General features: G+C 46.2%; 1 protein-coding gene across 1 annotated transcript in view; it reads right to left on the bottom strand.

Moving 5' to 3' along the window:
• LOC144818693 (coiled-coil domain-containing protein 17-like) overlaps nucleotides 1-13,424 on the bottom strand; it is an 874,964-nt gene that overhangs the window by 519,523 nt on the left and 342,017 nt on the right. The window contains exon 3 of the mRNA XM_078676346.1: nucleotides 11,814-11,943. Coding sequence (XP_078532472.1) covers nucleotides 11,814-11,943 — 130 coding nt within the window. The remainder of the gene's footprint in view (nucleotides 1-11,813; nucleotides 11,944-13,424) is intronic.

Genomic DNA, 13,424 nt, shown 5'->3' with positions numbered 1-13,424 from the left:
CTGGTGACACGCATGCAAACGCCTGACTCGGAGTCAATATGGGCAAAAACGACAATCGCCAACCTAAAATAACCTTTGACAATAAAACGCCTACAAAGCAAGTTATCCCAGATCAGGATGCATTAGGGGCTGCAGGTGGCAAGAATCTTGGTGCTGGACAAGAGGAGGACATTAGATCGCTGATGCTGGATGTGCGTATCAGTCTGAGAAACATTGACGCCAAATTGGACGCTCTGACATCTCAAATTGAATCTGTAAAATCCAAGGTCTCAACCCATGAAGCACGTTTGGACTGCTTAGAAAATCGCCACACTGAAGATCGAGAGTTCCAACAGGAAACACAGGAGCAAATCTCGCACATGGACAAGCTTCTGGCAGCCCTGCGGGCAAAGACGGAGGATTTGGAGGCATGCTCCAGGAGGAGCAACGTCCGAATTACAGAGATTCCGGAGACGACAGCCATAACGAAGATGGAGGTATATTTTTTGGACCTTCAACATGAACTCTTCAACCCCCACCTTTCCCCTGTGTTTGCGGTGGAACGAGCTCACAGAGCACTTGGCCGGAAACCACCGGTCGGGAGCACACCCAGAACTATATTGGCCAAACTCCTAAACTACCAGGACAGAGATTTGGTACTGAGGCTGGCGAGAGAGAAAGGGCGAATTACGCACAAAGGTAACACCATCTCCTTTTACCCTGACTTTACCCCGACGGTGCAAGATGCCCGCCGGGAGTTCCTCCCAGCAAAGCGCCTATTGCTTCATGCAGAGATTCCATACTCGCTGTTATATCCTGCGAAACTTAAGGTCACCCACGATGGGACTGCCCAATTTTTTACTGACGCTAAATCTGCACTTACATTTGCCAAACACATCTGCGGCCCTAAGGCAAAGGCAGCGTGCGGTGGAAGAGGCGGCAACGAGGGACACTTGAGTGATAATGATTGACACATAGTCATTGCAGTCGCCTAGATTGTCTAACAGGTCGCAGTGCACTCTCTTTAGGTGGACATTGTTTCATGTCTAACTGTCACCATTGAAATGCCTCAGGGGAGCTTCCTTGTTATGTTTCTAGATTAACATGTTCTCCTTTTTGCTATTCCTAGTATATACATTGGTCTGATGTTAACCTTAAAAGGTTGTAGCCCTATGGATGCGCTCTCTTAATTCCTCAGTCACCCTGTGCGAACAAGGGTGTATGCTTGCGCTACCACGCCTCCGAGGGGTGATTCTCAGTGTTTTGTTCTTCCATTTGTTTCCACGCTTTGCGTGATTATGGGGGGGATTTGACACAACCTGATTGGGGGTTGGAGTGGGTGGGGGGTGGTGGAGGGGAGTTGAATGTTTGGTAGAATATCGGTCATTAACAGAAAAGTTCCCTCATGATTTGAAGTGTGTGGTTGATGGATGTAACCGTGGGGGTAGACACATGATGGTCGCAGGATATCCGTGGGAGTGACTAACATTACGCTTAAAATGCTAACTTGGAATATCCGAGGACTAGACGATGGCAGAAAAGCAAGGCTTATGCATGCGTATATACAGAGACATGCAAAAGACATTCGTTTTTTACAGGAAACGCATCTCAACATGCAACTTTCAGCGAAATTACGACATAGTAGATGGGGAGATACCTATTCTGCTATTTACTCAAACTATGCCCGTGGAGTGGCTCTATTTGTGCGGCGTGGGTTGGACTGGAGGGAGAGCAGAGCATATATTGACCCATAGGGGAGATTCATTGTACTGTATGGTATATTGTGTGGTAGGCCAGTAGTAATGACAGCAGTATATGGTCCAAATACGGACACGCCAGAATTTTTCAGGGAGGTTTGGGCCAGAATTATTGCGATGGATTGCACTACCATCATTTGGGGAGGTAATTTTAATGTAGTTTTGAATGACACCCTAGATCGCAGGGGTGCATCTAGGCCGTTGCACCCCCATGCGTGTCAGGCCCTTCATGATATTATGGCTGAGGGTAATCTACTTGACATTTGGAGGGTACGTCACCCGGATGCTCGCGAGGGGACATGTATTTCCAGTCAACATGCTGCTTGGTCCAGGTTGGACTTTTGGCTGGTATCCCCCGACGTAGCTAGCTGGACAACGGAGGTTTGTGGCCTAGCTCGTTCATTATCTGATCACGCACCATGCCTCCTAGAGTTGGTACTCCCAGATACATGCAAACGTGCTTTTAGCTGGCGGCTCCCCCCGCATGCCTTGTTAGACGAGGCTTTCAAGGAGGAAATCAGAAAGGATATCATAGATTATTTCTCTATAAACTCAGGGTCGGTGTCCACTAAATCAATACTATGGGATGCATTCAAAGTAGTTATTAGAGGACAGTGTAAAGCGAGACAAGCAGGGGTCCTGAAGGCCATCAGAGGCACCATAAACACTATAGAAGAGAAGATAAAAGAGCTAGAAAACATGTTTTGTGTGGACCCGAACCCTGAGACAGCGGCAGAATTGAAAGGGAAATTGCTGGAATTTGCAGAAGAGGCTCAACATAAACTTAAATACCTAGGCAAACATGCCGAGGCCAGAAGATATGGAGAGGGAGACAGGCCGGGTCGCACCCTGGCAAATCTAATTAGAAATACCAAAAGCAATGCATTTATACACACAATAAATGGTCTGAACGGCCAGGCCATCGTAGGGCAATCCGAGATTTTGCGTGAATTGCATGACTTCTATTCTAACTTATATACTACCACACACTCCACTGTAACGGAGCACTTACAAGACTTTATAGACTCCATTGCGTTGGTCTGGTTTAATGACACACATCGCAAATATATGGATCACCCAGTAACGATAGCTGACATTGCGTAAGTGATCATGGGTTTACCATTGAACAAGGCGCCTGGCCCAGATGGTCTTACAACCGCATTTTATAAAGCGTATTCGGAAGAACTGGCACCACGATTACATGCTGTATATGCGGAATCGCTGGAATCGGGAATTCTCCCGGCCTCCATGAGGGAGGCGTTGATCATGACAAGGACAAACTATCATTGGTGATCATGACAAGGACGAACTATCATTGGACTCCTATAGACCTCTTTCCTTAATAAATGTGGATGTAAAAATATTTGCTAAACTTATAGCAGACCGCCTCCAACCACTTCTTCTGTTGATGGCCCTCCAGGACCAATCTGGGTTCATACCTGGCCGCTCCACCTCCCACAATCTCAGAACCATTTTCTCGGTGCTACACTATCTCCACCCTACAGCGCACGCTGCGGCCGTTTTCCTTGATGCCACGAAGGCGTTTGAGTCCCTAGAATGGCCTTACTTATTCCGTATATTGGAGCGTATGGGATTCAGCCCGCTGTTAATTGACCAAATACTTCTGCTGTATACTAAGCCGACTGCACGAGTTAGAGTAAATGGAATGATCTCAGACCCATTCGAAATCTCCCGAGGTACGAGGCAGGGCTGCCCACTGTCTCCACTACTCTTTGCCATTGCTATGGAACCTCTTGCAGCTAGAATTAGACAACATCATACTGCTCGGGGAATTGGTTTCAGCACACGTAGTTTATTAATTTCCCTCTATGCCGATGACGTAACCCTATATGTCCGGGACCCATCCAACAATCTGGACCCTTTGCTGCGAGAGTTCGTAAGGTTTGGCAGACTGTCTGGTGTGTCAATCACCTGGGCCAAATCGGTGGTCTTCCCATTAACAGACAACACACCCGAGGTGCGGTCGGAGTTCCCACTTTGCTGGGAAGCAGACGAAGTCAAGTATCTAGGTATCTGGCTTAGCCGCAACCTTCAAGATATCTGGTCTTTGAATTTTGGGCGAGCCGTTAATTGGCTCGAGAGTAAAGTGGCAATCTGGTCGAAACTGCCCCTTTCGATTGCGGGGAGGGTAGCTCTGTCCAAAATGGTGGTCTTGCCTAAATTCCTTTATTTATTTGCCAATATTCCAATCCCGCTCACGAAACATTTTTTCAGTTGCCTTCGCTCTCACTTGCTATCCCTGGTGTGGGCGGGAGGTCAAGTCAGGATTTCCTGGGCTTTGATGACTTTACCATTGAGGCAGGGGGTCTGGGTGCTCCGGATATGCACCTATATGCACTAGGTGCACAGGCCCAGTTCTTGCATTTCTGGGCCTACCCCACGCCGTACCAGCCACTTGTGGCGGTGGAGCTAGATTCGGTAGCGCCACTACCTTTGGCGGTGGCCCTATATCACAGAGCCCCTCGGCCCTCAGGTGATATTGATACTGTTAACACCCTGCGCTGGGCGTGGCGAGAATTACAGAGACGGGCTCACCTCCCGATACTCTATGCACCTGTAATTCCTTTAAAACACAACCCGATTCTGCCCTGCCTTGAGGAGAGTCGAGGTGAAATATCATTGGGTGGCACTCGCTTACGTACCTTCGCTGATATATATCCTGAAGGGACGTTCAGAGACCAACCCGCGGGGATGGAGGAGTTGGAGGTCCCATTTCAAGAGATGTTTGCATATCATAAGTTGAAGGCGACGAACCGATCTTTTTGGGAGGGTTTTCCAGACGAGCCCCCAACACTGCACGCCCTCCAGAACATATTAGCACAAGCCTCCCCAAGGAAATTGGTGACTCGACTTTATACTTCTATGCAAGACCAAGCCCCGATTATAGTGCCACTCTCCATGCAAATTTGGAACTCAGAATTATATACGCCACTGACCGAGGAGCAATGGTCTTTTTGATGTAAACAACTATTGGAGCTTTCCCCCAACTATAAATTGCGCCTTATTCACTTTAAACTTTTGCTTCGATATTATCGCACGCCTATTAGCCTTCATCGCATGCACCTACGGGACGATGCTAGATGCTGGAGATGTGGTTTTGACAATGCTACCTTTTTACATATGGCCTGGGGCTGTCCTCAGCTTGCGGATTACTGGCAAGAAATATTTACTGCTGTTAATCAAATTGTTGGGCGATCAGATGTCCCGTCCCCACACTTAGCCCTCTTGGGACTGGTAAAAGACACTGTGCCTCAAAGGCGTAAACTCCATGCCCTTTTACTGTTATATGCTAGGCGGCAAATTGCAGTCAGATGGGGTCGGAAAAAATTGCCTGCATTTGCGGCTTGGCTGTCTGATGTCACCTATGGCCACACACAACTCGGCATATACTGGGACCTGATGCCCTCTGCATCTAGACCCCGAGATATTTGGGAACCATTTATGCAATGGACGCAGGCAAGAGCGGGTTCTCCTACATCTACACACGCTCAATCTGATGGTCAAGGGAACCCACCTAATTAATTCCAATAGACCGGAATGTATACATAATTCATCTGGGATGTATGTTCTGTGTTTAGTTATATATTATGCATCACCCACGAATGCGAGTTGACCGACTATTCGAAATGCCCCGCCATGCCATCTACCTCACATGACTTAATCCTGTATATATATCACAATCTACATGATGTCACCCGTATGATTCACTTGCCATGATCCCTCCACTGTTTGGACACACTAGAATGGGAACGACTCACTTTTTTCCGTTCTGTACAATGGTATAATGAGTAGACCAATAACTGTTTGCCTGTATATTCTTTTATTGTTTTGTTAAAGTTCATGTTTAATTTTTTTCTGTTATATTTCAGTGATTTATTTTATGTATTATCTGTAGCATGGCACCATGACATGTGGATATTGCATTATCCTTTGAAGAGATTTATCTGATGCTATGTGTATTGCTCTTCTTTAAAATTCCCCCCCAAAAAACCTCTCAGGGGCTGCGCTTCTTTCATTTATCTATGTGCCTGGCATCATGCGCCAGCACCAGTGAGCAGGTTCCGGCTGCGGGTAGACTGGAATGCTACCCTGCGGAACACTACATTCCTTCCAACCTTTATAAAGCATGAACAAAACATCAACATGTTGATCTGTTACTAGTTCCGGTTGGGCTGGCTGCTCTCAGCTCCTACTCAGCCACAGGTCATATCCTGCTGTGAGTCTTTGGTTAGTCACACCATGAATCCCGCTAGATGGGAGAAGGGAGCCAAATTGTTCTGAAGCTAGGCAACTCACCCATGTTCCGCTTACAATGTCACTCATTGAATGCCTATACCTTACATATGTTATGTTCATGTTCATGTTTATGTTATATATATGTTTATACAGATTTTTGTCATTCTATTACTGTAAAGCGCTCTGCTACCTCCGGGTCTTGACAGCGCTATAGAAAACTTCCTAAATAAAATAAAAAATACATTTGGAATGATCTCCCCGTGATGACGATAGGGATGGAGTCACTTCCTGCGAGACTGCCCTCCGGAGCTCTCACTGTGGCACTGGATTATCGTCTGTCCGGACTTCTGAGAGGTGATGGTGCAGCTTGGTGAGATCTGTCCGGATCACTTATAGGAATGGATCCTTGGCCCTCTTCTACTTTCTCATCCGCTGTCTGCTGACTTGGGCCCGCCTCCATACTACCCTGTGATGGAATGTTGGGAGTCCCTACATTTACTTTTTTGAAGAAGGATACATTCCATGTGAGTTCTTCTGTTCTCCTCCGAGCTGTAATCATTGTGCCTGTCCGGCGAATCACTGTCCATGGGCACTGTTTGAACGGGAGACGGAACTTGCTCCCTGGGTGCCTGTCTTTGACATAGACCAGGTCTCCTTCTCTGATAGTCGACGCCTTCGCTCTTCGGGTGACACTGGCTTGGTCGTTGGTACTGGTCCTTTTGACTAGGACCCTTGTAGTGTCAATCTGGGAAAAAAAATCCTTTTTGTAGTAATTATCAAAATAATTACTACAAAAAGGAATTTTTTAATACTGTGTAACGCTTTTTTATTTCTGTATAAAGTTATAATTTTGTTTGATTTATATGTTTTGCCTATTTTATGAATTCAAATAATGTGTTGGAGCAATAGCTTTTTAATAGAAAATATGACATGTATTCAATAAATGTAACCATTTCTCTTTAAACATCTAGTTCATTATTTCTGCAACATTCTCCGTATATCATTGTATGATTAATTGTTTGAGTTGCCTAGGAATTGTTTTCCGCACTTGAGTCTTCTATGGTGTTCTTCCACTGACGAAGCATATACCAATAGGTCGTCACTCACATTCAAAAATCCTGGGAGTCTGCTGAGGACTTCTCTGATGGTGTTCTAAAAATACCTCAGAGGCCCTCGAGATCCCAAAGTTGAGACGCTTGTATCGCCTGAGGACGACGAGGATAGAGAATGTGGTGATGTATCGAGTGTCCGGATTTAAGGGCAATTGGTGATATCCTGAACTTAGGTCCATCTTCGAGAACCACACTGCACCGTTCAGTTCCCCCAGAATATCATCGATGGTGGGGGTTAAGTGGCGTTCCCTTTTTACGGCTACATTTGGGAGGCGCATGCCAATGCAGATGCGGACCTGCCCTGGCTGTTTTGGTTTTCTCGCCACTACGATCGGGGACACCCACGGAGAAGGCCCGCTGACCTTCTCTATTATCCCTTGTTTCTCCAGTGCTTCCAGGTCGTCTTCGACCTTTTTTGTAGATGGAATGCAATGCGCCTATGTCTCAGCGCTACCGAATGGACTGACGGGTCAATGTGGAGGGAGACCTCTTTCCCTTTTGGGCATCCTATTACTTGAAGATGTCATCGAATTCCTCCATGATGGTCGCTAGTTCCTCTGCTTGGACCACGAGGGCAAACGAGATCAGCTTCAGCTCTTCTGCTGTCTGGCCGCTTACCAGCATTCTGCTTCCTTCTTTGGTCACGTATACTGTGGTGGGGATCTTGAGGTCCTGGTGTCTAAGGTCCGTTTTAAAACATCCGAGAAGTGGGATGGGTGTCTTCTGTCTGTAGGCAAATATTCAAATCTTTGCTTCGAGCAAGGGTGGTCGTGGACTCAATTGGTTGTAGACGTTAGCAGCCATCAGTTCAATTGAAGTCCCTGTGTCTATGGTGGCCCGTACGTCTTGGTGGTGAATCTTGAGTCTGCACTTTGGAAGCTGCCGTCTTTTCTGTGGTGGTTGATCCACTGCAAATACATAATGGACAGGGTACTCTTCTGTGTCGTCGTCCATATCGTCACTGTCTTGCGTTTCAGCTACTGTCCGCGCTGTTTCTTTCCGGGGCTTCTACGACCTGCATACCGCCGCAAAGTGGTTCATAAACCCGCAGGCTGTGCACCTCTTCCCTTTCGCCGGGCAGTCTTGCATGCAGTGGGGCGTGCCTCGACAGTAGCCACATTCTTTCTTTCTGTCTTGTGGACGCTTTCCCAGGCTTTGGCGTGACTTGGCTCTCACCACGTTCACCTGCTCCGCCACATTTGCCTGCTCCGTCTTGATGGGGCGATGGAGGGCAGCCTCCATGTGGGACGCTCTTGCCTTTGATTATTCTTTGGACCATCCCAAACTGAGAATATCAACTAGGAATTTGCCAGATTCCTGAAGAATATTTTCTCTGAGCTTTGACGAGTAGCAGCACTGTATTATCTGGGCCCTGATCTCCTCTTGTTCATCCTGGAAGCAACACGTATTGGCGAGTACTTCAAGAGCCCATGAAAAGTGTCTAAAGGATATTCTCTTTCCTGTTTGGCCTAGCGAAACATGGACCTCTTGTAGTCTCTGTTCGCCATCGGCTCAAAGTAAGCATTGAGATCGTTGAGCAGTATCACATATGTTTTGCGGGTAGCCTCTACCAGCGTTTTGTAAATGCGGTGTATGTCCTTGCTCCCTAGGTGGAGGAATAGTGCTCTACACCTTTCACTGGATATTCCTGCCCCTTCGTAGTAGAATTGGAGACGTTCTGTCCAGTTCCTCCATTTCGGGGTGAGGGAGGAGGGGGCGCCGTCCACAATGAATGGCTCAATAGCAGGAATTGCCGCCATTAGGGCGCGGTCGTGGGCGTACCTCGTGGCACGTGCACTGCTTATTTTACAGGCCTGAGGGCAGCCACCTAGCCGAGGTAACGCTCGGGTCCTGTGTACCGTGGTGTGCCATGCTGTCTCAAATTATCAATGCCCTCCAGGGAGCGCTGTAAATTCTGCTTTGTGAGGTGTCCCCAGATCAGGGTTTCAAGGGTTAGTTGGTCTTGTGAGCTCTGGTTCTGGCTGGGGCTACAAGGCCCTCTCATGTGGCAGCAGGCAGGCTCTTACCAGGGACTCCGGGCTCCCTCTGGTGGCAGCAAGCATGACTTCGGTGCAGGGCACTGTGGAGCTGAGCAGAGCAGTCCCCTGGCATGAGTTCAGGTAACTTCCTCTTCGCCAGTGTGAAATATGTCGCTGCGCACGATATGCGAGGCGCTCTGCGGCCGCTAAATAAATACACCACACGTGTATTCGTTTCTACGGCGCAGTCCCGACTAACTCTCGGGTGCCACGCCTCTTTATTTTATCTATGTGCCTGGCGTCATTGCGCCAACACCAGTGCATAGGTTCCGGCTGCGGGTAGACTGGAACGCTACCCCCCCAAACACTACAGATGGGTGGAGGGGCACCACGTTTTGCTGGCTCATACTTCTGGATTGACACAGGCATTCTGAGGGAGACCGTCTCTTTTCTCCGTCAATGGTGGCAGGCAGGTGAGTGGCAAGAGGGTGCACAGCTCTTTCCCGGTTTCATCACTCACCTCCAGCCTAACCAAGGAGTGGCTTTACAGCGGTGGTGGGGAAATCGTTGCGGGAGGTTACTCCGGGTTGGCGCCACGTTGGGTGGCGCTCATCTCCCTTGCTGTTGGCGTCATAGTCCCTCTGTGATAGGCCTATTTATGGGCCTTGCTGGGGTTCACCCACTTTGCATTAATTTTGCTTGCGCTGCACCTCCATCGTGACGGGCTGGACGGTGTACAGCTATGGCAGCTGTAGGAGCTTCACACGGTGGGGAGCGTAACAATGTCGTGGACCCTTCCATACCTTGCTGTGCACGACCTTCATCAGTATCTTGACTGAGGCACTGATTTCTGCTTCCCTGCGCTCCTCGTTTTGTAGTCTCTCCGCAGGAGAATGGTGGCAGGAGCAGTGAGGTGCTGGGGCCACCATTTTCTCTCTCTCTTAAGCAGGGAGTGGGTTCACCCTCATCTTGGATAACATATAGGCAGTGGCATCGATCTTCAAGCTCTTGGTAGTGTTCGCAAAGATTTTTGGAGGACCGGGTATAAGTGCGTTAAAGAAAGAATCTTAGCAAAAGTTGAGAGTTCGTCACAGTGTTTTATATGTAACAGAAGCTTTGGGAAGAGTCAAGCAGAGTTAAGGAATACTATTTCCTATATGCAAGCCCCCCTAAGAAGGGCCCGTTCGATCCGAAATGCATTGGGCAACACACCGAAAAATTGGCCAGCATTGTTTTCCTGGATACGTTTTTTTCCCCCCCTTTTATATAGCGGGAACTCGGCCTAAAAGTATCCGAGCGCTTTTCATCCCCACCAGTTGCATTACAGACAGACACATTAATTTAATTTTTAGGCACAGAGAGAATAAGTGATTTGCCCATTTGCCCAGAATCACAGCATGTTTGAGCCTCCCACCAGACTCAAACCTGGTTCCCCAGCTTCAAAGTTGTCCACTCTGGCCGTTGAGCCACATCCTCTTCAAGGGTTGTGGATGCAGAAATTCCAAATATGCAGTTAATATGTGCTGCTTAATGCCTGTTGATGTATTTGATGGGTCCGATTAAGATCTGGTGACCATGATGTGATAAACAGCGGGGAATGTCTAGAATTTTTAGATCTATAAATACTCATAGGGGGTCATAAGTTGACTCATCTTAATTTTTTTGTGGATGTTGTCCGTATTTGTGAGATAGGCTCTAGGGCTGTTTATAAACTCCCAAGTTAGGGTGGATAAGTATACTATTTAGGATTTGAGTACCACTGTTTGTATTCTACTTAGGATAAACATCTCAGCTGTGTTCACGTTCCTGCTGGATTGGAAGATGCATAGGTCAACAAGAAACATAAACTGAGAAGGTTTGCTGAAACCCAGCAGGTCAATCTGCTGCTTACCTGAGGAAAGCACGTGAAAGTAAAATTATTTCAGCTGCTTTCTATGAAGGTTCAGCGTACTATTTAGACAGGTCACTTTTCGGAGATGCATTGAAGGTTATGTGTTGAAAATCTTTCATAAAAGCCTCCAAAAACAACAGTAATTCTGGCTATAAGCCTGGATTTAGGCTGCTTAAGGTCTGAAAACAACGGCTATGCACAAGGAGGCACTTAGGCCCCAGTTATGAGTTAGGATGAGCGGTATCTCCGGGTGGGATACCACCATGCTGGATCACAAAAGGCCCAGTGTTCCCAAACCTGGATTTTGTTGGTGTGGGAACAATGGACCCGCTCTTGCTCACTTGAACCCTGCCCGGTTAAACCAATTTATACTTGGGCTGCAAGGGCAGGTCCACCTCAATTCCAGGCCATTGGCTGACTCCCTTCCAGTGCTTAGTTTGAGCCAGTGTTTGCAGGTGGGGCCCACCAGCAGTCATTTGTGGTGACCAGTACTTATATCATCATTCTAACAAGGTGCATAATAGTAATGTTAATAACAAAAACACAACCAATAACAACAACAATATTCATAAATATATGGAGCGTGAAGCTCCTATTTGGATAAGCAACGGGACAGTTCCTTACAGGCTCACAGTACCAAAGTGCACTTCAAGAATTCTCCACCAACTCCTTCTCAGATAGCATATAATGAAGTCCTCTGTCTCACTGAAAAGAGAACACACATTTTCAAAGACAGATGAGAATGTTTCCAAAGAGCCAGCGAGTAATGCCCGTGCTCGTTGCGAAATCACTAATACACTGCATCACAAATGAATTCACACAAAACAAAAGCCCATACCATCTCTCTGCTTCTCCAGATGCTTATTCTGAGCTAGAATGTCATTGACCTGCTTCCGGTGAGCCTCAGCCAGATAACGGAGCTGTGCTTCGTGGTCTCGCGCCCACTCTGCCTTGGCACTCCTACTAGTCTAATCAAGGAAGAAGGCAACATGGACACAGACAGCGAGACAGTAGAATCAGAGGGCCATGAAGATTGATGGAAAGAGATAGACGGAAGGATAAGTAGAGGGCCGCCAAACGAACAAACATGAAATAGGAATTAAAGGATGATGCAGGGAATGATTATGAAAAGGATGCACCAATGGAGATGTGTAGAAGAAAATATACATAAGAGTGTGATGGAAAGAGTTGATTTAGCAAAAGATACGTAGAGGAGGGTAAGGGGGGAAAGGAGAAGAAAGAAAGAAGGAAAGAAAGAAAGAAAGAAAGAAAGAAAGAAAGAAAGAAAGAGGGAGGAAATGGAGAGAAAGAGGGGAAGAGAAAGGGGCAAGTAGGAGAGGAAGGGAAGAAAACACATGAACCAAATCAGTAATTATTTAATCATGACTGACAAAATACTGTCAATATTTATAAACAATGTGATCGTTGAACCAAAATAATACATGAAAATTATAAGGAATGCAATGAAAACAATGTGCAGCACGAGGGGTATTTTTAAACCTGAATCCCTAACAATATTTCTCTGAAGTCCTCTACGAAATGAAATATGAGATTGAACCATCATAAAGATGGAGCATTTTGAGAAGGTTTTCATAAGCAGTCTATCAGCATTTACTTAAAAGAGAAACTGTTCTGATAAAAAAAACAAAAGAGTTCAAAGTGTATAACGGTCATTATACCTCGTCTATCGAGTTATAGGCCCAGAACACAAGAAATGGCTTTTAACAATTTGGAGGCATTTTTATGAGGGTGGAATTTTTCCAAAATTAACAGGCATATAAAGAAAGACAACCTTTCTAATGTTGGATTAGAATATTTAGACTACTCAGTCAGTCAGTCAAATATACTTTATTCGGTTATTTAAAACATAAAAGTTACAGACACATTCATTAAAAAGCATGGTTTCATAAGAAATAAGACATAACAACAATAAAAGCTGATCATCTCTTTAAAATGTGTTAGAATCACAACAATCAGTATTAATGTCCATCCAAACCCCAGGACAATTCAAGTTGTCTCTTTCTGCTTCTTACTATTTGCGTTAAAAAGCTATCTACATTAAAACAAACCTATATAAAAGGCAACATCTACAAATATATAGAAAGCCGGTGTTACTTGTGCAAATTGTTTCCCTGTTAGCAAGGGTATAATGCATTGTTGTCTTAACTCGCTATAGCGGTCATAAAATATGATAAAGTGCATAGTATCTTGCTCTGAAAAGCAGTCACAACTGCAAGGACCCATATCACTAACTTTATTCCACCCCTTGGTATCTGACAGTTACCAGTGCACTATGTTTAGCCTAAATCTCATTAGAAGAAAGGGATGATAGGGCTCCAGGGCTATAAGGCTCTGTTGAGGAGCATGTCTTTACTTACATATGGCAGGATACTGAAGGTTTGCTAACTCACACAATTCTCTCCCGGCTTTAATCAAAGAGAGGAAGTGT

The sequence above is a fragment of the Lissotriton helveticus genome, chromosome 2_1 (genome assembly GCF_964261635.1).
Source record: "Lissotriton helveticus chromosome 2_1, aLisHel1.1, whole genome shotgun sequence".
Taxonomy (NCBI): domain Eukaryota; kingdom Metazoa; phylum Chordata; class Amphibia; order Caudata; family Salamandridae; genus Lissotriton; species Lissotriton helveticus.
This window is presented reverse-complemented; position numbering and strand designations above follow the sequence as displayed.